Source organism: Mytilus edulis, chromosome 4, assembly GCF_963676685.1.
Source record: "Mytilus edulis chromosome 4, xbMytEdul2.2, whole genome shotgun sequence".
NCBI lineage: Eukaryota > Metazoa > Mollusca > Bivalvia > Mytilida > Mytilidae > Mytilus > Mytilus edulis.
The window spans coordinates 83,271,238-83,294,867 of record NC_092347.1 but is presented as its reverse complement, the minus strand read 5'-3'; the positions used below and the strand labels follow the sequence as shown (position 1 = coordinate 83,294,867).

The window sequence follows — 23,630 nt, the reverse complement described above, 5'->3', positions numbered from 1 at the left end:
TTCCACATTGATAATTTTCATTATTACCATTCAGCCATATTGGTCTGTGGTGTATTGAAAATTGTATTTTCTGTGCAATAACTTATGAACCTTTCAATCAATGGTTTTCAAATTACTAATATGTTGTTACTGATTACAAAATGGAGGTCAAGTTTGATATTGACTTTTTCACTATTACCGTTCAGGATTTTTATTGTTTTTGATATATTGGAAGATGACACTCTTTTCATTTCATTGCAAAAATTTGTGACCATTTCATCGATGCTTATACAATTTAAATATGTTGTAACTGATGACAAATTGGAGTTATTATGACTTCTCATCCATGGAAAAACTACTATTTTTTTTATATTTTGTTCTTATGTTGTACTGTTACAGCACTGTCCCAGGTTAAGGGGCGAGTTTGGATCCTGCTCACATGTTTAACCCCGCCACATTCTTAGTCAGGAGCCTGTAATTCAGTGGTTGTCTTTTGTTGCTGTGTATCATATTTGTTTTTGGTTCAATTTTTAGTACATTAATTAGGAAGTTAGTTTTCTCGTTTGAATTGTTTTACATTTGTGTTTTTTTATGCTTTTATAGCTTTGCTCATTGTTGAAGGCCGTATAATGATCTATAGCTGATAATTTCTGTGTCATTTGGTATTTTGTGAAGAGTTGTCTCATTGGCAATCATACCACATCTTTTTTATATTAAACTGCTAGACATAAAAGATATATCAAAGAAGTATTTTAAAAGTGGAAAAATCACAGCAAGAATATAAATGTTTAAAGGATAATATGGCAAGAAAATGACCTCAGTTTAATTCAATGATGCAGCTGTATAAATAGTTCAAACAAACAAAAACAACATCAAACATAACACAATTTATTAACATACATGAATAATAACAGTATCACAACCAAAGGATGGGGTTCATAAATATTCATATACACATATAAGACTCTATGCTGCATGAGCTGTGAAAATTGTATAAAAATATTGTTTCATTATATTGTTTTTATCACATGGTATTGAATATCTTTGATAGGATTGATTGCTCTTTGACTAACGGGGCATTAGCTGTAAAATTATTGTTCACTGATTTGATGCAAATCCTCATATTTGATTTATAAACATACTAAAACGTATATCAAAATAATAAAAAGTCTAAAATGCATGGGCTCGATATTATGTTCCCCCATTTCGTGTGCATTTTAGTCTATTAGGATTTTCTATTTCATATTATATGGATATAATCAGTCAATTAAATGGTTAATCCTTGCTTTCAATGTTGACATTCTTTTCCTTTTAATAACTGGACTAACCTTATTCATGCATAACCCATCTCTATCTAAGGGTTAATTTGAAGGTCACATGAATATGGATTCAATGAGGTCGAATTATTCACTTGAAAGTGAATTATTCATCGGAGATATTTCTTAGCTTATTTTGACAAAATTGAACAAAATTGGCTGCTGAAAGTGAATTATCATTCCACTATTTCACTTTCATGAATGATTGAACAAAAAAATCTTTTTTTTATTTTTATATCACATAACTAATGAATGCCCCTTTCAGGTCAAGAATCAAGTACATCACTTTTAGTCTTCAAAATATAAAAAAGAGGAATTCATTTATTATTAGTACAAAAAAAATTGTTTATGCAAATTGCAAGGCACATATCAATTTTATTCAAATTTAAAAATTCAAATGCTTTTTTTTTATTGGACTAGCAAAATTTCAGGGATCACCACAACCCTTTCAGGAGTAGAAGCCATCCACCCTTGAATATATTGGCACCTCTTTGATTTTGTCTGTTTCAACCTTAAGTTCTACACACTATAATAGATGCCTTTCAAACTTGTAAAGTAAAATTAAACACCTTAGAATATATTATTAGATTTTTAAGGTGTTGACATTTTTGACTTAGGGATTCTTGCAGATTGTACAAAAAGTAAAATCTTTAACTTCACCAATTGTTTGCATCTTACTATCTTCAGTACCACTATTCTCCTACAACCTCTTCTTTTATATACTGAAGCATTTTACAGCATCCACAAAACTGGGAAAAAGTTGTATTTTTGATTATAAGCCATATTTTACAAGAGATTTATAATTCATTACCTGCAGTTTGATGACTGAAACAGAACGAAGTTTCAATTTGTAATTAAATGATTTCTTTTTTATGAATTCTAATAATGGGTATTTGAAATTGTGACCATTGCATTTCTTTACACAACCTTCATATTTATTTGAATTTTAAGTTTTAATGTAACAACTTTCTGATACTGATTCTGTTAAGAATGAGACAGGTTTCAATGCAACAATTCTATTTGTTATATGTGTATTTGTACAATTTAAAAAAAAAGATAAAATGTCATTAATTTCATTGGCATTTTTCATTTCTAAAATAAATGGTTGAAAAAGAATGAATGAATGGGAAAGTTTATTAATAGCTTTTTGTACCAGGAAACTTAGGTACAACACAATATTTGAACACAGTTTTTTTTAACACAAGATCTTCCAATTTGAATCAATGTAACAAACTATGTATCGTCTTGTCCAAAGTCTTCTTTTCCATGGTCGTCATTTGTCCATATTGATTAGCTAAGGGGGATAATTGAGATTTCCCAGCACCACTTTGTAAACCTTTAGACCTTGATGAAGGTGCAATGTCATTTGGTTGGGACCAAACTGTTGCCTCCAGTCTTTTCTTGGTCTTTTTATGGAGAAAGTCTGATGGACTTGAGCTTTGATTCCTGCCAGATCTGAAACATAAACAAAAAGTTTTTTGTTTTTTTTCATATTTCACAGACAGACACTACTTTTAAATGAAGTGTTTAATTTAAGATATTTTTTCAACAAATTCAATGATGAATAAAAGAGATCATTATGTCTGTCATTCAGTTTTATCTGGTCCATTGTAGAACTTTTCAAAACAGTTATTAATGCTTCTTTCTTTACAGGGGCACTAGCTGTCAAATTCATGTTCACCGATTTTAATCAAATTCTCATATTTGATTTATGACAATGTAAAACATTTATTCAAAGTATTAAAAGTCTAAAATAAACAATTAACAGGGCACTGGCATGAAAATACGTAGCTTCGTTTCTAGTTTCGTGTGTATTTTAGTCTAGACGCAATATAATTAACTATCGAGTTGACCTCTAAAGTCATCCGATGACCATATAAGCGATGTAAACACAAATATAGATATAAATAGATTAAGCAAAAAGTGATTTTTCTAGATCTATTTAATTTCATATTTTAGATGAACACTGGCGGATCTAGAAATTTTCATAAGTGGGGCCCCACTGACTGCCTAAGAGGGGCCTGCTCCAGTCATGCTTCAGTGATTCCATATATAAGCAACCAAATTTTTTCCCAAACTGAAAGGGGGCGGGGCCTAAGCCCCCCCCCCCCCCCCCCCCCCCCCCTCCTAAATCTGCCTCTGATGAAAAATAAATGTTTGTCATCGTTTTTACATGTAAAAGAATTATTTTTTGTGGATCGAATCAGTCAATCAAATGATTTACCTTTGTTTCACTTTCAATGTTAACATTCTTTCCCTTTAAATAACTTTACACATACAGTTCACATATTATCCATCTCAAGCTAAGGGGTTAAATTGAAGTTCACATGAATAAGGATTCAATCAGGTCGAATTATTCACTTGCAAGTGAATAATTCATAATCAATGGGTTTTTTTTTAGCTTATTTTGACAAAACTGAAGTATACTGGCGGCTAAAAGCGAATTATTATTTCACTATTTGCATTTCATTAATGATTGCGCCCAAACAATAATATATTAGATTTTTTATATATCCCGAAGCTAGTGCCCCTTTAAATACTCCTGGCTTTTTGTGTACTGTAAAATATGGATTGTTGCTCTTTGTTCTATTTGACAATGTGATTTAATCCCATGATGTCCTTGACCTACTTAGTATTCGTTTTCATATTTTCGTAAGCTTTCACGATCCTTCAATAAAACTGGACTGAAATTATCGTGCATGAAAGACCCTTTTATGAACTTTTCTCAATCTGTTCCAATTAGATAAAAGATCATAAAAACTAATATGGCTGTCATAAGCAATAACTGATGTTGATTAATTCCGTATTTCCTTTCTATTTAAAATTGATGCCATATCATCTGAAGGGAAAGAATGATAATATGGATTCAAAGTAGGTGTATATTGGTTGACATCAGTCCGTAACACATATCTACTGCATTTTGGGTTCTCAGAAACTAGAAGTTTAATATAGTATCGATTCTTTGGTATAAAGCTTCATCTGGTTATGACAAATAGTGTGACATATATGCAGTTTTCTGTCCTCTGAAAGATAGTATTTTTTTTGTCTTTAAAAATGCATACATACATGTACAATATTGGAAGCGATTTGTTCTAAGGTCATTTAAACACTAAGAAGCGAAAAAAACATTTTTGGATTCTTAAGTTGGTCCATTTTCGGATTTCATCTATTCTGAATCTGAGAGAGCAAATCTTTTCAAGTTTCATAGTCCCATACGAATGCTATTTGGAGACCCTCTTTATAAAGAATAGTCACTTCGTGCTACTGACATGCATAAAAACTTCAATGCTTACTTACGATACAAAAGGATAATAATAGAAAAAACAAAAGATATGGGGTATTTATCCACAAGCACTTGTCTCAGAAAAAAACACACCTATATACCTTAATGCTATAATAAGGTATATAAGGAAAGAAAATCTTAGACAAGTGCCTGTATATTTATCCATCACACAAAATCAGTACATGCACAACAACAAAATCACACAAAAAGTAAAGCAATAGCGATTTCTTCATCTCATTCCCTTTTTTAAAAACAACCAGTAATAGCTGAACTTTATTCATAAAAGTATATCATATTTACTTTTAACCTGATAATGATAAGGAGTTCATAAGTACCGTTACAGTTTCCTGATAAAGTAGAATGGTTTGTCTATACTTACCCTAATGCTGCCTTTAGATGTGTCGGAGGAGTAGGAGTTTACAGTCCCCTGATGAAGTACAAATGTTTTGTCTATACTTACCCTAATGCTGCCTTAAGATGTGGCGGAGGAGTCGGAGTTTACAGTCTCCTGATAAAGTAGAAGGGTTTGTCTATACTTACCCTAATTCTGCCTTTAGATGTGGCGGAGGAGTAGGAGTTTACAGTCCCCTGATGAAGTACAAATGTTTTGTCTATACTTACCCTAATGCTGCCTTGAGATGTGGCGGAGGAATCGGAGTTTACAGTCTCCTGATAAAGTAGAAGGGTTTGTCTATACTTACCCTAATGCTGCCTTTAGATGTGTCGGAGGAGTAGGAGTTTACAGTCCCCTGATGAAGTACAAATGTTTTGTCTATACTTACCCTAATGCTGCCTTTAGATGTGGCGGAGGAGTCGGAGTTTACAGTCTCCTGATAAAGCAGAAGGGTTTGTCTATACTTACCCTAATTCTGCCTTTAGATGTGGCGGAGGAGTAGGAGTTTACAGTCCCCTGATGAAGTACAAATGTTTTGTCTATACTTACCCTAATGCTGCCTTTAGATGTGGCGGAGGAATCGGAGTTTACAGTCTCCTGATAAAGTAGAAGGGTTTGTCTATACTTACCCTAATTCTGCCTTTAGATGTGGCGGAGGGGTGGGAGTTCTTGCTTCTCCTTCTTTTTCAGACCTTAACGCTGCAACCTTGTCGTGTAGAGCAATTGGTTTACCTAAAAAGACAAAAAAAAAGTGTTGGGGTTTAGTATTACGTCCATTATCACTGAACTAGTATGCATTTTTGTTTAGGGGCCAGTTGAAGCAAGTCTCCCGGTGCGGGATTTCCCCGCTGTATTAAAGACCCATCGGTGGCCTTCGACTGTTTTCTGCTCTTTGGTCGGGCTTTTGTCTCTGACACAAAAGTTATTCGTTCTCCATTTTGATATTTTTGTATGCGTTTACAGTTTCAGATTGAGCTCGTATACGTTTACAGTTTCAGATTGAGCTCGTATACGTTTCGGCTTCAGATTTAGCTCAATATATACTTATGCATTTCCATCAGATTTTATGTTTTTTTTACTCATAGCAAGGCATACGAGAAAAACCACAAGGTTGTTGTTTTAATAGTTTCAATAACACGAATTTGAAATAAACTTCATGGATCATTGTAAAGCACTTATGATCACTTATATGTGCCATTGTTAAGCACTTAAGTATTTACATCTACCTATGTGATGGCAGCATACAATAAAAGAATGCAACTGCACTCTAATAAACTTAGTTTAATGTCTTATATTGCGCGGCAAACAACAACATCTTTCACAATTGATGTCTAATCATAAATACAATTCACTATAGATATCGTGCAAGTTACGTGAGTGACGTCGTGTTTCTCTCAAGGACAATCATCAACATATTTTATGTTAAATAAAAATAAATAAACAAATAATCTTTATTTCAAGAGGATGATCCCATTAGTTAAAACTAATCTTCCTGAGAGTCCTCAAAATAATAATAACATATTTATAAGTACATATAGAGTATTATAAAGTTATATTATACACGATATACAATTGTATTTAAATAATAATGAAAAAGCATATTAATTTGCACAATTGATGAAAAATTTGTAACATTTTGTTTTAAAAGATACAAGTGTATTACTCATTTTTATTTCATTTGGTAAACTGTTCCATATTTGAGAACCTGAATATGTAAATGTTTTCTTTAAAAAATTTGTTTTTGGTTTTGGAAGATTCAATACTTTTTCATATTCAGCTGAACGTAAGTTATAATTTTGATTATCAGTAAAATGAAAATTTTCTTGTAAATAGTTAGGAACCATACCATTTAATGATTTAAATACAAGTATTGCCTTTTGGTATTGAATGCGTTATGATTTTTTTTTTACCAAACGTAATGATTACTTATAATTTTGATTAACCTCCAAGAAATTTGCTCATCTCCAAATTATAACTACATAAAATAGTATATAAAGATGAAAAAAAAAATCATAAGCTGAACAATGATGCTGAAAATCACAAATTTATAATTAGCATTTTCAAGGGACTGAATTGTTTTTCTAAATATACTAGGATTCCTGTATACAATTTAAGAAATATTTATAAGTTCACGTATGCGACTCCCTAACAAAAAATCGACAGAAGTGATTTTTTCATCGGTTTTGGAGGGTCGTCATCATTATTGTTAAATGTTCGAGTTTTAGAAATTTTCTATGAGGTCTAAAGCCATGAATTGCTTTATAATCATCCCCTGTTTTTCTCTTAACTTAATATTGCGATTGATTGTTTGCATATTTTCGAGAGATAAAACATTTATATGTGACAAAAGATTTTCATTATTGTAATGTCAGAAATGGAGCGAGCTATTTAGCAGAGTTGAAGTTAAAATAATATATAAGTAATCAATTCCTGGACCAAACATGATCATAGACGAGCCGCGACATTAAAAAAGTAACACTTCCACCGTATCAAGGAACCAAAGCCAATGAGTTGTTTACCTCCCCAAAAGCATTGGTTATTTTTTTTTCAAACCAACACGACTCAAGCCTGTTGTTATTTTTGTTTGTTATTTTAAGAAAGAAAAATGATAACATTATATGACCTTTCTTTTAACATTATTTAAGAAATAATTCCTTCATGAAGGAATTATTTCGATTCTAATAGGACAAATACAGTATTTTTATAGGTCGAAGCGTGCGAAATTACCGTACAAATGTTTGGCTGTTCCCGTTTCCTCCTCAAGGAGTCTGTGCATTGCAGTTCATATTTGATGAGTTTAAAAACTACGAGCAGGGTAAATATGTGTTGTTTCATAAAAATATATAATACTAGAACACACCCGTGATATCGCGGGTCCGTTTTTGACTGAATTCAAGTATACAACTATGGGTATGCCTTATTTTAGTATTGGTATTGTCATCTGATAAAGTCATGCCGATTATAAGATGCCCAGTTTTCTCTGCTTTCAGAATCTTGAACCCGACAACCTGGAACCCATCAGTTATTGGTAATATTAATTGAAAACAAAAGGGCTTGGGATGGAATATTTTTCAATCAATAGCATTGTTCAATATAAGTTATAAATAAAGTTGAATTCTTTGATTCGCTGTTTTACGTCATGCCGGCTAACAAATAATTGAAAATTGTACATCTTCTTTTTTTATACTATATACGCCTTATTTTAAGTCCAGATTTTTAGTATTCGTATTGTCATCTTAGAAAGTCATACTGATTAAAATACTACAATAGGGAGAAATGTGACAATGATTGAATTTAGTAGTGTCAACCCTTTGATTATGATCCGTGTATATTATAGCAAAATTCTAAATACATCGTTTGGTGGTGCGCCTGTCAAATGCGGAACGTACAGATAAGGTAATAGGTAACAGGTGAATAAACTATTGGTAACGGTATCGGATTCGACCCGGAACTTGTTAATTATTGGCAATATTAATTAAATGGAAAACAAAAGGGTCTGGAGTGGTGTAATTTTTAATCAACACCATTGTCCTATATACAGCTATATATAAAGTTGAATTCTTTGATTTGTCGTTTTTACCCGATGACGGCTGATAAATTGGACCTCGTTATTTTAGTATTATAGAAGAGTTTATGTTAGCTGCTTAAACGTATATATTTTAAGGATAACGATGGAAATAAAGTAAATACAAACAGTAAGTTCGTGCGCATGTGTCAAACATATTTTGTGCTCATTAGAACACGACTTTGTTTACAAAGCGTAATAAGGACGTCATATTAGAATGGTATTTTTTATTATCAATATTATTATCCGGACGCTCTATTACAAATTGTTTTCAACATACATTGTAATTGCATACGTGCAGAGGATGTCTAAACATTGAAGACTTTGATACTTAAAAAGGCGATAATTTTTGTGTCCACTGTTTATTTGTAAGTGTTAATCATGTATATCATGAGTTTGTGCAAGTGATAAAATGTCATGGCCATGAAGTGTTATCAATGTTCTCCGACTTGACATTTCTTATCAAGAAATAATTATTCAGATACCTTTTAAGCTACTTTAGAAATAATATCAACCGTTTTCCAGGTCTACCCAGCCAAAATAATAAAAGCTAGAATAAGTTTTTAATAAATATTAGAAGTCGCATATGAATAAAAACATAGCTTTAAATATCGAAAGAACATGTGTATAAACAATAGTTGTCATTCTGTTATTTCATTTAGTTCAACTTCAAATGCATTAAAATAATAATACCCTTAATTTGATTGAGATTTGAGGGTTTCTAGGAGATAACAATTTACCGCAAAATGCATTATGCAGATTACAATTCAATTTGAAGACATTTCAACGAGACTGAAAATTCAGTTAGGAGTTTTTATTCTTTTAAGCGCAAATGCAGTATCTATAGCTCAGTGAACCTTTTCGTTTGCATTCCAGGCGTAGGAAACAAATAATACAGGCATTTTCCTCATATATCTGTCGGGAATTATTCATTTATTTAATCTTGTAAATGGCTAACTCCTATCCCGATAATTAATTCTACATAACACTAAATTTATTCGCCAAACTTATTACTTTGTATCAACTGTGACCGTCAACTTTTCAAGGCGAAACAAAATACTCATTAATGGCACAAAGTTATAATAGATGTATTGAAAATAAAACTTGATCTAAACTTTTCACTATTATGTAATAAGACTCAACAGGGTACAACACAATTCAATAAATTAAACACACTTTCTATTGAAATGATTATACCGACATACATGTAGCAAGTCATGTTTCGACTAGGAATTTTAATAAATGTTAATTGAATGAAATTTTTAAAAAATCCAATCTATATCTTTTGTTGTAGAATAAAGAAAAGGTTTAGTTCGCTGTTAAATATAAACATTTATAATAATTAATTAAAAAAAAAGGTAAAGCAATTTCTTTATCAAATTCTTTATTTGAAATTTATGCATAAACAGTACAGCTCTTTCAAGACTAGAATGCATACGTGCGAAACGAAAAGTAGGAGACCAACAGTTACACTCTAAAATATTCCCGACTGAAAACATAAGCAGTAATTCCAGAGCTACGCAACAAGCCTCTAGAAGGACGAATACACAACAAAAATCACCTTGTTATCAGGAGAACTACAACATACGTTTCAGGGATAAATAAACTCATCATAGATATCAAAAGTGACATTTGTTTTTACGCCAGACGCGCGTTTCGTCTACAAAAGACGCATCAGTGACGCACGAATAAAAAAGGCAAAATAAAATACGAAGCTTATAGGTAATAGAATGAAATTCAAAACAGTGTGGCTGTGACCATTGATTGACACATTAAATTCATCCATTGGCTGGGACAATTTACGTGAACGTTTGTCTGTAACGGCAACTGTTCACGACGTACCTACGATAGACATTTAAACTGTGGGGTCACCAAAGGTTTCTTAACGCCTTTAATTATAAAATAATTCGAAAAATAAATCAGGAATAACCTTTATGTTTTGATTTATATAATTGATATAAATCAAAACATTGTGTTATTTCTGATTAATTTTTCGAATTACTTTATTAAGGTGTTGAGAACCTTTGGTGACCCCATAGTTTAAGTGTCTTTTAAAAGTACATAGTGAGCAGTGGTCGTTACATACTTGTAAACGTTCACCTAAATTGTCCCAGTCAATGGATGAATTTAATGTGTCAATCAATGGCCACAGCCACACTGTTTTGAATTTCATTCTATATTCCTGAGGTAGAAAAGCCTTAGTATTTCAAAAATTCACACATAGTTTTGTAAACTGTCAATTTAAAAATATGACCATATCAATGACAAAAAAGCAGTGTCAATGTGTCGTAACACAAATTGAAACTATCGAATATTTATTGATTGCTTATTTGCTTAGAAACTTTAGATGACAAATATTTCATTCGTGTTCAGGTACCCCGACAGGACCATGATAATATTATACTACTACTCAACCCTAAATGCACACACCTGATTATAAAGACATTATAATTTTTTTTGTCCCTTGTCACATGAATTCATACTTGCAAGTGAAAACCATCACGAAAATGTGAAAATGCTGCAACCTGCATATACTATCCGTATATTTGCCACTGAACATTAAGTAAACAACAATCAATTAACTTACTATCCAGGTTATAAACCAGGTTAATCTTTCCTTTATTCGCCTATTTTGCATTTCTTTGTACTATATTATTACCGGTTCCTGTTGTACGTCCAATTAATAGCTTAAAGAATAGAAAGAACGATTGAATGTTAAAAGGTTTGTCATCAGTTTCAGATAATTATTTCTGTATACACAGTAATTCTAGTATGGACACACAGCTTCATGAAAGGAGATTGGCGTTATAACAGCATTAAACCAAAGATGTTCCATAGGCGGATCCAGGGGGGGGGGGGGGGGGGGGGCTGAAGCATGAATGGAGCGGCCCACCCTTAGGTCAGTCAGCGCCCCCACCCCGCCCTTAGGAAAAGTTCTGGATCCGCCAATGTGTTCCGAGAATCTTGTTCCTCGTCATGCACCAATGAAATGCATTTAGTGTGAGACCATTATGGCTTTGTTGTAGTGTTTATATTGACATAAATGTTTGGCAAAGGAATATTTACTTGAACTCAAAAACCTTTTAATAATCTCGTCTAATCGTAAATCAAAAATAAATATGTCTTTTGTTATAGCATAAAATGAAAACATTAATATAATAGATATCACTCGATTTGACAATGTTATCAAATAATGTTTAACATTATACCGTTTAATCTTGTCTGATAAGATTTAAGACAATTTATAGAGTAATTTATTTTGACTGGCTTTCATTAAATAAACTGAGATAAATAAAAATAAATATTAATCCGTTTTGTACTGTATCGACTTCCTTCAGCAGAATAAGTACGAAAAATAAATCGCGTTTTTCAACTTTACTATTCGAGTCCATGCTCGACAATAGACGAATGCTTGTTGCTCGGTGCAATTTTTGTTCGCTTTTATTTCTGTTCTTTTTTAACCGGATTTTTGTGACAAAAATGTCGGTTATTGATTTGGGGATGTACGGCGGGCGTCCGGGCAGTCGGGCAGTCGGGCAGTCGGGCGGTCGGGCAGTCGGGCGGCCGGGCGGTCGGGCGGGCGGCAATCAAATGTTGTCCATGCATTAACTCATGAACCGTTCAACCAAAGCTTTTAAAATTTTAATATGTTGTTACTGACAACTAAATGAAGGTCAAGTTCAGGAGTTATGGTTCTTGAAAGATTGAAAAATGGAGTTTCCAGTCGTGTCCGTGCATTTACGCATGAACTGTTCTACCAAAGCTTCCCAAATTTTAATATGTTGTTACTGATGACAAAATGGAGGTCAAGTTCAATAATGACGATTTTGACTTTTACCGTTCAGGAGTTATGGTTTTTGAAAGATTGAAAAATGGAGTTTCCAGTTGTGTCCGTGCATTTATGCATGAACTGTTCTACCAAAGCTTCCCAAATTTTAATATGTTGTTACTGATGACAAAATAGAGGTCAAGTTAAATAATGACGATTTTGACGTTTACCGTTCAGGAGTTATGGTTCTTGAAAGATTAAAAAATGTGTTTCCAGTCGAGTCCGTGCATTTTCTCATGAACCATTCAACCAAAGCTTTTGAAATTTTTATATGTTGTTACTGATGACAAAATAGAGGTCATGTTCAATAATGACGATTTTGACTTTTACCGTTCCTGAAGGCGTTATGGTTCTTGAAAGATTGTAAAATGGCGTTTCCATTCACGTTGTTGCATTTAATCATGAACCATTCAATCTAAGCTTTTCAAATTTTAATATGTTGATACTGATGACAAAATGGAGGTCAAATTTGATATTGACGATTTTCACTTTCACCATTCATCAGTAATGGTTCTTGTGATATTGCCAGGACACAAATAAATATTAATAAATCCGGTTTGCTGTCGTTGTGACAGCCTCTTGTTTTTTTAATGGGGCGCGTTCCCTTTAATTTGTATTTTATTACAGATCATATATATTGGTGTCCTTTATTATTTTTATTATCGTGATGTTCTTTGTGTAATTTTTATTATCGTGATGTTCTTTGTGTATTTTTATTATCGTGATGTTCTTTGTGTAATTTTTATTATCGTGATGTTCTTTGTGTATTTTTATTATCGTGATGTTCTTTGTGTAATTTTTATTATCGTGATGTTCTTTGTGTAATTTTTATTATCGTGATGTTCTTTGTGTATTTTTATTATCGTGATGTTCTTTGTGTAATTTTTATTATCGTGATGTTCTTTGTGTATTTTTATTATCGTGATGTTCTTTGTGTAATTTTTCTTTCTTTCTGATTTTTATCAGATTCACCCAAGATAAAATTAACCAAGAATCTGCATCCATACGACACCACGCCCTGATCGCACTGTATTTATATCTTAAAATCGTGCCCAAAACCCTTATTTTGACAAATTACAGACGAACGGACGGACGTGCCTACGAATGAACGACAGACAAAAAAACATTACTCCTCATAATATGATTAACGGATAATCACAATACGTAAAATTTAATATGAAGGATCACTAAAAATGTGTCGAAGAAGAACAGGTAACATTATGACCAAACATATGAATGAAGAACGGCAATTACAGAACGAAGAGTAGCAATAAAAGACCCCCTCATAAAAGCGTCGTATGTGATTTTGTGATTGTGTGTTATGTATTGTTTGCCCATATCATTTCTTTTTCATTATATAAAACTACCATTATCACTATATTTTTATCATGGTTCTGAACAGAATACACAGGGAACTAAATCTTAATTAAAATCGGGGATAAACTTCATCAAAGGAGTTCTAACTAATTGAATTTTTACTTCATGCTGTTAACGGTACTGTAAATTCAAAAATCATTGCGAGGTTTTGATTAAATTAAAATGTTTTCATAATGCGACTGAGTGGGTATAGCAATAATAAGTTTGCATTATGGTATATGATACATGCATGTCTGTAAGCATCTTTCCCCCGAAATCGCTATAATTATTCTCGCATTTTCGTGCATTCTGTAAAAATCACAATAAACAATAGACACAATAATTTCTGAATTTATGGTACTCATAGAACCAAAGAACTAACAAGGAAAAAAATCATGAAAAAAATAGCTTAAAGAAACCTTTTTTCTGTTTCTAAGTTAAAAAAAAATCGTTATATCAGATAGACTAAGCTGTTATGATTTTTTATTATAACATTTCCACTGCCTTATACAGGTACAGTATACAATCATATTTGGTCTGCTTACATACATGTATCTTCGATATTAGGTATAATAAATCAATTGTATTCATCAGTTGTTTTCTAATTCAATAAAAACAACGATACAGTGCTAGTCTAATCCCACTTAAAGACTGCATGAATTCTCTTGTAATCTTTTAAACAAATTTAAATATGTTAATTTGTGTTTTGATATCAAAACTTACCTGACTTATCAAGGTGGATATTAGCTCCGCTTTCTGCCATGTTTAATATTACATATAACAGATAATCAATGGAGAAAGAAGTTCCATGTCATTAGACCAAAGTAATATCTTGTAGATAAATTATCACAATTGATTTTTTTCTCTGCTTGATAATGTTATCGTTAATATTCATCAGTTTTTATTCCTCTACATTTCATCACGATACCTGAGTGTGATATACACAATGTCACCAACTGATTTTAAACAACTACAATGTATTTCTAAATCACATGCTATAATAATGGATTAAAACATTACACTGCGATCCAGGGGTGTTTAAACTGGTTAATATATTGTGGTTAATAATATTTAGCAGTTTGCAGGTACTTAAAGGATAATTAGTCTACGTAAATGTATAGGCAAGCAAAGTCGACAAATTGAGTAACACGACTATAAGTATAAAAAGTTTCGTGTGTTCAAATTGACCGAGATGTCAAAAGATTTAACTTTTGAACTTTTAAACTAAAGAGCCAAGTTGAACTTAATTCAATTTGTAATTTTGATAAATTTGAAAAACAAGTAGAATATGTTTTGAATGTACCAAATATTCAATGCAGTTACTGAACTTTTACTGCTGTTTTTATATATCAACAGACGTTTGGAACCAAGAAAAAAACTTCAACTTACGTTTGACACAAATTAAAAAAATAAATAAACAACAAAGACCCATCGTTATTTGCTAAAATTATCTTTGTTATTAATAGCTATAATATATGAAATAAAACATGGATATAATTTATAGATTTATAGTACTAGTCATTTTTGCGCCTGTCCCAAGTCAGGAGCCTCTGGCCTTTGTTAGTCTTGTATTATTTTAATTTTAGTTTCTTGTGTACAATTTGGAAATTAGTATGGCGTTCATTATCACTGGACTAGTATATATTTGTTTAGGGGCCAGCTGAGGGACGCCTCCGGGTGCAGGAATTTCTCGCTACATTGAAGACCTGTTGGTGACCCTCTGCTGTTGTTTTTTATTTGGTCGGGTTGTTGTCTCTTTGACACATTCCCCATTTCCATTCTCAATTTTATTAATCACATATGACTCAAAAACTCATTCAAGGACAGAAAATATAAAAACAAACTTCTATTCACACAAAAAGTTTCACATAAATATTAACAATAAAGGTATTGAAAATATTGGGCTTATAAATTAACCGGTCATAAACATATAGTCCTTTATTATTAGGTCTTTCCACTTTTCGTGGAAAGCCCTATTGTTTTTCTTCTGATTATTTTTTTTTCTTCTGTCGTCTGAGATGCTTTTTCGGTTTACAACATATCGAATGGATTTTGACCAATGATGTTGTACAGAAATGCAGTTTTCAAAACTCACCCTGTGTGACCGAACACTTATTGTTATTGGAGTTATCTCCCCGCGTCGCCTTTTTCTTGTTATCGCTATATTTCTAAAACCGTAAAATATTTTAATAAACTGTTTTCACCAACTTGATTGTCTTCTCTTAAGAATGATTTAGTTAATTTTGACTGGAGTGATCGGATGATATCTTATGGGAGTTATTTCCCCTTGAAAATTTAAGATAGGCGATATGTTGGATAAATTCACACATTTTAAGTCGTAGAGGTTTAAATAATTTTGATATGGAGTCCTTGGTCCATTTGGCGGAAATTGAGGTCAAGGTCAAAGGTCAAGGTTATGTTTTAAATTTATTTTGAACTTTGCTTATTTTCTTTATTCAAAAGAAATCGTAACAGTTAATGATATGATGTGTTTTCCAAATAACTATTTACGATAAGGGTAACTTCAACCCATTCAAGTCGAAGTGTTTTGGTCAACCTTTATAGGAGTTTTCTCCCATATTGTATTTGAGATCGGTATTTCTCCACAACCATACAAGTGATTGACCTGGGCTCTTTTGATTTGAGATCACTGACCTATGAACTTGTAATTGACGTCAAGGTCACAGGTCAATTTGACGTTCTAGATTTTGACCTTTGCTAAAAATTCTTTCTTGTACATTATAAAACAATTAAGTCTTCTGCATATACCTTTTTATCTTTTTTTTCAGTTTGAAGTACCAAATAACATAAAAAAGGAGTGACATTTTCTAACATCGTTTTTTAAATTTCATTCTTATTATCGAGGTGGAAAGACCTTCAATTGTTCTCTGAAGAATTGGGTTTAATTTAATTTTGTATCGTAATATTGTACATTTGAATATCAAAATTATAAAACTGTCACAACTAAATAAAATAACACTTTACTATTTCAAAAATACATTTTGAAGAAGTCCGAAGCGCTTTTTATGGATTTTTCTCTCTTTTACATTACCAACCAAATAAATTACACTAGTTCATATCTATGTGTTTACTGGACTTATATGATTAACATATATGGGTCATTATAAAAAAAACCATGCAAAACTATGTTATTGGGTCTTTTTAAGTCACAGACATTAAAATATATCAAATAACACTTGCATATGTTAGATATGAATGTTTTGTGATACACAATATACAGACTAACAGTTTATATTATGAAATGTTATAAAAACATCCTTAATGTTTTCTTTAACCCTTGGAGATAGCCAGAATTAATTGTTATTTTTTACTATAAATCTTTTCAGACTTGAAATAGGACTATTATTCATATCATATGTTATTATGATTTATCACTTTTTATTGCATTTTTATAAATACAAACATTTTTTAATGATTTAAGAGGTGTATGTTGGTTTTATAATAAAAATTTTCACCAAAAGGAAATGTTACATTTTTTTAAGTCAATGGTGTCAACAAAGGACAAATTAGCAGGATAAGAGTTATCTTTCGCAAGATTTGGGCATTTACAACAGTTTCTCCCTTAGCAATGTTACCTGTAAGCATGTTATGAAAAAGAAAACAAACAATTTTGTTGAAAATTTAGTGAAAAAATCTTAAAAGTAAGTAAAAGCTATATCATAAATGAAAATAGTGTCCATGGTGTACCCTTGTAAAAATCATTTTTTGGAAACATTTCCTTAACTTTGAATTATGAAATATATTGATTATAGAAACATGCACTAGTAACAACATATATAATAGGGGAATGGAGCACTTATTTCGTAACTGAATTTTAAAATACACCTTAAATCATTGGTGTTACTGTCAATGGTGAGACCATTTTGATAAAATAACACCATTGACCAGTTTAGTAATACCACTGAATATATCATAACAATCAGCATTGTTTTGTGTTTCTTTCATGTTTAACAAGCGAAACATCATATTATTTATGAAAAACAATACTTATTTAACACTGTTTTAACAATATCATGTATTATATATACAAAGTTTTCACAAACTGATGTATGCTGGTAACACCAATGACACTATTTAGTAACACTATTGACATTTTTAGTAATTGCTGTTATGTTATATAATTTGAGATTTTTTAGCCTAAAAAGAATTGTTCATCTTTTTCTTTTTGCTCGGTGCATAAAAATGCGATTTTTTAAAAATTTATTTCTATTCATAAATGAAAATGTTTTTTAGGTCGTATACGAAGGATTAGATATATTATTATCATTTAATCTTATACATTTACATATATTCAGATGAAGTGTATTTTTTAATATTTACAACGGCCATAATTAGGACAGCCAACTTTTTTACGACAATGTATTCTGAAATTCATGTTTGAATATAATGCACAGCTATATGAATAATGTCAATAAGTCGTAATTTAAACTTAAACAACAAATTGGAACAGTTGTTTGATGTTTAACAATAATATTTAGTACCTAAATGTATGTTTTAATTTGGTAACACCATTGACACGATTCTATCAAAGGATGACATACAATTGTTAAAATTGAAGGAACTCTTCATTTTTCCCCATTGCATACTTCTGAATATCGTTGCTACTATACCATAGAATAGAGGGCCACATTCAAATGTTTTAAACAATGACATCATTTTTCAAAATATTACCTCGTCGAAATTTTTTGATAATGACCCATATAAGACATTTAACTAAACTAATGATAATTTATCTAATTTAAAGTCATTCAAAAACTATCTTAATACGTAAACAAAGAAAATATAAATGCTACAATTAATGTAACACCTTTAGAGTCATGCCGAGATTTTTCTGTAGGTATCAAGGTCAAGAATGTTAGAAGTAACCTCAATAAATACATAACCTGACTATACATTCAGCTAGCAATAACTATACTTTACAGTTAGCTATAGAACCAGGTTTGATCCATTATTTTCGACATAAGGAAATGCCTGTACCAAGTCAGGAATATGACAGTTGTTTTCCATTCGTTTGATAAGCTTGAGTTTTTATTTTCCCATTTGATAAGGGACTTTACGATTTGAATTTTCCTTGGAGTTCGGTATTTTTGTTATTTCACTTCTTTTTTCTTCATATCCGGATTCAAAATTATACTAATTCGTACACACAACACGTATCGTTGGGATCAGATTACAACTTAAGACAGTTTTAAATGATAAAACACTAATCTAGAAAATATACTCATATGTATGAGATCAACTGGCCAAAACCGACTTAATTTCCACTGAAGTTGTCCTTAGATTCCTTTGAAATGTTTGATACTTCATAAAGAATTTAAGTGAAACTAGTTGATCGTAATCATATCTGATACCGAAGAGAACACTTTAAGAGCTAACTGGGAGAAACTAAAAGAATAAAAAATTTGAAGACAGCAAAACTCAGTATTCAAGGACATGAAGCAACAATGCGTGGCAGTACAGATACCAAAATACGCAAGTAGTTCGTTACATTATGAGCTTCACATTTAGACTTCTATAGAAGCCATCGGACAATATTCCTATATCAAGAACAAAAGGTGTAAAGAGAGCGTTATCTATGTTAATACAAGACTTAATAAAGCAGAAAATTACTATCAGGTAAACAAAAGGGAATTGATTGCTTCTCTATGGACTGGTTGCATCAACTCAATGACTACTTAAACAGCTAGCAGTTAGTATTCCTCGGTGACATCGACCCTGCTACATATTTATTTTGACCACTGCTAAGCTGGATGCAACCGGACAGCACTTGTTATTTGCTCTTTATCTCTGAGATTAAATTATGATTGGTAAGAAATGAAAAATGCAGGTGTTGAAGTACTCGAGAACCTATCATCATAGAGTCAACAAAAGCCATCTGTTATTCAAAATTATATTCTAGTGTACAAGAGTCGTCTGTATCCCCAGATGTCGGATCAAATGACTCTGATTTGAAAGGCATCAACGTTGGGAATATCATGTAATAGGAAAGACCATCTATTTCAATCTTGATATACACATCACAGACTACGTTACAGACTGCAAAAAGCCACATAGGAAAAACTTTGGAATTAATCCTCTACTCCAACCTTTTGACTACTAGTATTTGAAGTTTAAACATCGTATAACATCTATCGAAGAGGAAAACAAGAAACTTGTTAATCCTAACCATAACACATGCATCATCAGTTCTGAAACCACTCTGAAAAGGAGTGGATAAGCGAGGAAAGGACAAAACATTTTTGTGGATAAGAAACATATACTACTGCCGTGATATGTATTCATGCATCTATATTTATATTGAGGAATGTGGTAAATGCACTCGAAGGAAAACTCTAATCAACCTTAAAGCACATGTTACTAGTGTGCTTGGATGTTTTAACCTTTGAACTATCCTAAAGAGGACACCATACGGGTGGTCATTGCTAACTATACCAGAATTCCAAGGGCTGTTCAGCAAGAAAACAAGTAGAAGATGCTTTCCTTGATATATTACTCTCATATTATGGCATAACGGATCAAATCATTTATCTGTCAAACAATATAAGGATCTCTTTTCAATTATGTCTTAATCAGTTCCTTAGCAAACCATCTAATCAACATATCCTTTCATCTATTTGATACTCCATGAACACATTCGTCATATATGTATACTGAAATGTTCTGGATTTAAGTTCATCTTGAAAGCTTATACCTATACATTTAAAATCCAGGGATGCATGAATGTGTAGAAACGTTCTGAGCTATATGTGATCAAAATAAACATTCATATCAGGGCAACTTTGCAAGAGGGAGTTCAAACCTTTGTATGTTTTATAGATTTGGTTCGCCCAAAACTTTAAAAACCTGTATTTGAAAAAGATTAGTCGTCATCAAAGCTAGTTGTTCACAGAAAACACCATAGAGTACATATGAATCAATGCATTAAACAAAACAAACTCAATATAGTTGACAAGACTGCATGACTCCCACGTGAATCTTTAACCTAAAAATGTTTTTTATAATGTAAGGATATCCAAAAAACTACCGGCATTTATACTCAACAATTGGATATTTGCAAGAAATATCAATACTAAGAATAACTGATACCGTAACACCTTTGAAAAAGAGGAACACAACAAAGGCAAATGACCACCCTGTTATGATAACATCTTATTTTGGCATTGCATGTCTTATAGTAACAGGTATTTGTTTACATATGTAATATTGTAAACACATCACAATTGAAGGTAAATGTAAAAAAAAAGAAGTGTCATGATTGTCAATAAGACAACTTTCCGCAAGGGACCCAAATACACAGAAATGATCAACTGTAAATAACCAAACGGCCTTCAACAAAAAATAGACCCCATACCGAACGAAAACATGTACGCTTTTAAATATGAATTTAAACTTTCACAAACGGCCTTGCGATTGATAGTACGTAGCTTTTATTACGAACCATGTAAAGCATAAATCTTAATGTCCGATGAAAGACAAATAATTTTGGGCTAGTACCTAGTCATACAGAATACTTAAATATTACAGGGTAAAATATGATACCATATTTCACATGATCATAGTTATTCTGAACATATCTTCATTATCAATCTAGCTTCATGTTTCTTACCTATGGCATGTTTTGGGACTCTAAGTGGTGCGAGCTCATCTTCTCTTTTACTTTCTGGTGGTTGCACTGGAAGTCTTGGTGACATTGGAAGGAGGGGCGATCCTACTGGAGGAAGAGGAACTGACGGAGATACTGAGGGAATGAAGTACCCAGGTGATTTAAAATTTGTTTGTGCCTGTAATTGAAATGTAAATTTTAACAAGGATATAAGTATATCTTACATAAATAGCTTATGGTAAATGCAATGGAAAACCTTTGTTGTTGATTATTTGAAAAAAAAGACCCCAAGAATTTTTGGAACATTAATGTAAGACAGAGGATTGCATATACATAAACACAGAAACGGACAAGCATATACTTGTTTTACTTATATGTTTTGCAGAAGAGGTCGATGCCTGTTTGGATATTACATCATGAAGTTGTATAGGTACAAAGGTACAAAGTTATTGTTTTATGCTAAAAGTGGATTTCAATTTTGTTTTTATAATGACAGATATACGTTTTGTCATCGAACATATTTGAACCAATGATATAATGTAGTGCAGTGCAACTTTATTGAGAAAAAATGCAACATTTTGTTTCTTTGAATATGATAGCATTCATAGAAAGGGCATTTTAGAATTCATGTAATAAAATGGGAAGAAAATTTGAAATAAGATAGGCAATGTAAATGAAAAACTGTTAAACACCACAGATCTTACCTTTTGAGGCTTTTTAGACTTTTTACGTTTCCCAGAATTTTCCTTTCCGTCAATATCATCATGGTCAAATAAAACAATTTTTGGCACTAATGTCATCGAGGTCACTGATGCTCTTTTCTCCACTGTTTTCATTTCTAATAATTTATCGTCATGTTTAACATCATTTGATCTTTTTTTAAATAGTCCTTTTAATTTTTCAAATGGATTTAAAGAATGGGGTTGGTCTTTACTTTTCTTTCGTTTTTCCTTCTTATGAGCAGGAGAACTTTTAATTCCAAGTCTTTCCTCAAGGAGTTTCTGACATGCTACAAAAAATATACTTAAATAAAGTAATTTCCTCTGCTGTTAAGTCGAGCGACCCAATTATATGGAAAGAAATTACACGTACGAGTATATATTTCCATAGTATCCCCATCTGTATTGCTAAAAGGATTTATTTCCAAAATTGATTTATGTCACTTTCTTGGGTATGAATAATTTATTTTGTTTTTATAGATTCGATGGTGACCATCCAAATATCTTCATTTTGTTATTATAAACTACAATTTTAGTACTTAGCAAAATTAAATTTTCGATCCCATAGGCCTTAAATTTCCTGTTCAACTTATTTATAACTTTCTTTCCTGATGTACCATTTGAAATATTCGAAGCAATTACTTTTCGCAGAAACAAATTCATTCATGAACGAGTTAGTCTAATGATTACAGAAGTGAAGGTTTTTAATACAAAGTGACATGCTTGCTATTTTTGCATTCTCCAGTTATTGTCATTATCTTTCAGATTACACGGATATCGATCAATTTTATTTTACACACAAAAGTCATACTATGTATGAAAATTGCATTCATAGATTAAATGTATATTGCTGATATTTTTCTAACTCATTGCTTCCTTTACTGAAAAAACAAACAAATCATCTTTTATTATTTTGTCTGCACTCCGTAGTGTAGATCATTTCCTGACAGGTTTAATTAACTGCGTTAATAAAAGCAATAATCTGATCTCTACCATTCCTAATTAATGAACTCAGATCAATTAGACGATATCTTTATATTGGAACATATGTACACACACACACATATATATATTATATATTAATAATACATATTTTGTCATTTAACATTACTTATAAAACTATATTTGTCTTGTAAAGAAGGAACGTGTTGCATGCGGTCTTAAAATTTTATAAGCAAGTTTCCGCTTTTAATATGGGAAACCCCAATGATCTTTCAAATGAAAAAAATGCAAAAGTATAGAAACTTTTTTTTGTGTAAGAATATGTGTAAGTTTGTTAGAATGCTGTTTGCCAGGGGATAAAAATTAACGCAATAATAACAACAACAGCAAAGTCCATATTTGGTATGGAAAACCCTCCAAAATCACTCAGATAATAAAAACAAACAAATCAAAGTAGCTGGATCATTACTTTATATCATGTACACAAATCAACAATATAACTGGACTCTAAGGCAATTCAAACATGGGAAGTGCGTAAAAATTGACAGAATCAAACACTATCAATCAACGTGAAAAACAACATATTTCTAGTTTGAGACATGTATTTCCGAATAAATATACAG

At 31.7% G+C, this 23,630-nt stretch overlaps 1 protein-coding gene across 2 annotated transcripts in view; it reads right to left on the bottom strand.

The window, feature by feature from the left end:
• Positions 1–853: 853 nt before the first annotated feature.
• The window catches only part of LOC139520773 (ankyrin repeat domain-containing protein 55-like), a 42,224-nt gene continuing 19,447 nt past the window's right edge, over positions 854–23,630 (bottom strand). For both annotated transcript variants that reach the window (XM_071313705.1, XM_071313706.1), the window contains exons 9-12: positions 22,051–22,355; positions 21,350–21,524; positions 5,602–5,704; positions 854–2,750 (exon numbers count right to left, since the gene is read on the bottom strand). In XM_071313705.1, coding sequence (XP_071169806.1) covers positions 2,516–2,750; positions 5,602–5,704; positions 21,350–21,524; positions 22,051–22,355 — 818 coding nt within the window. In that variant the 3' untranslated portion in view covers positions 854–2,515. The remainder of the gene's footprint in view (positions 2,751–5,601; positions 5,705–21,349; positions 21,525–22,050; positions 22,356–23,630) is intronic.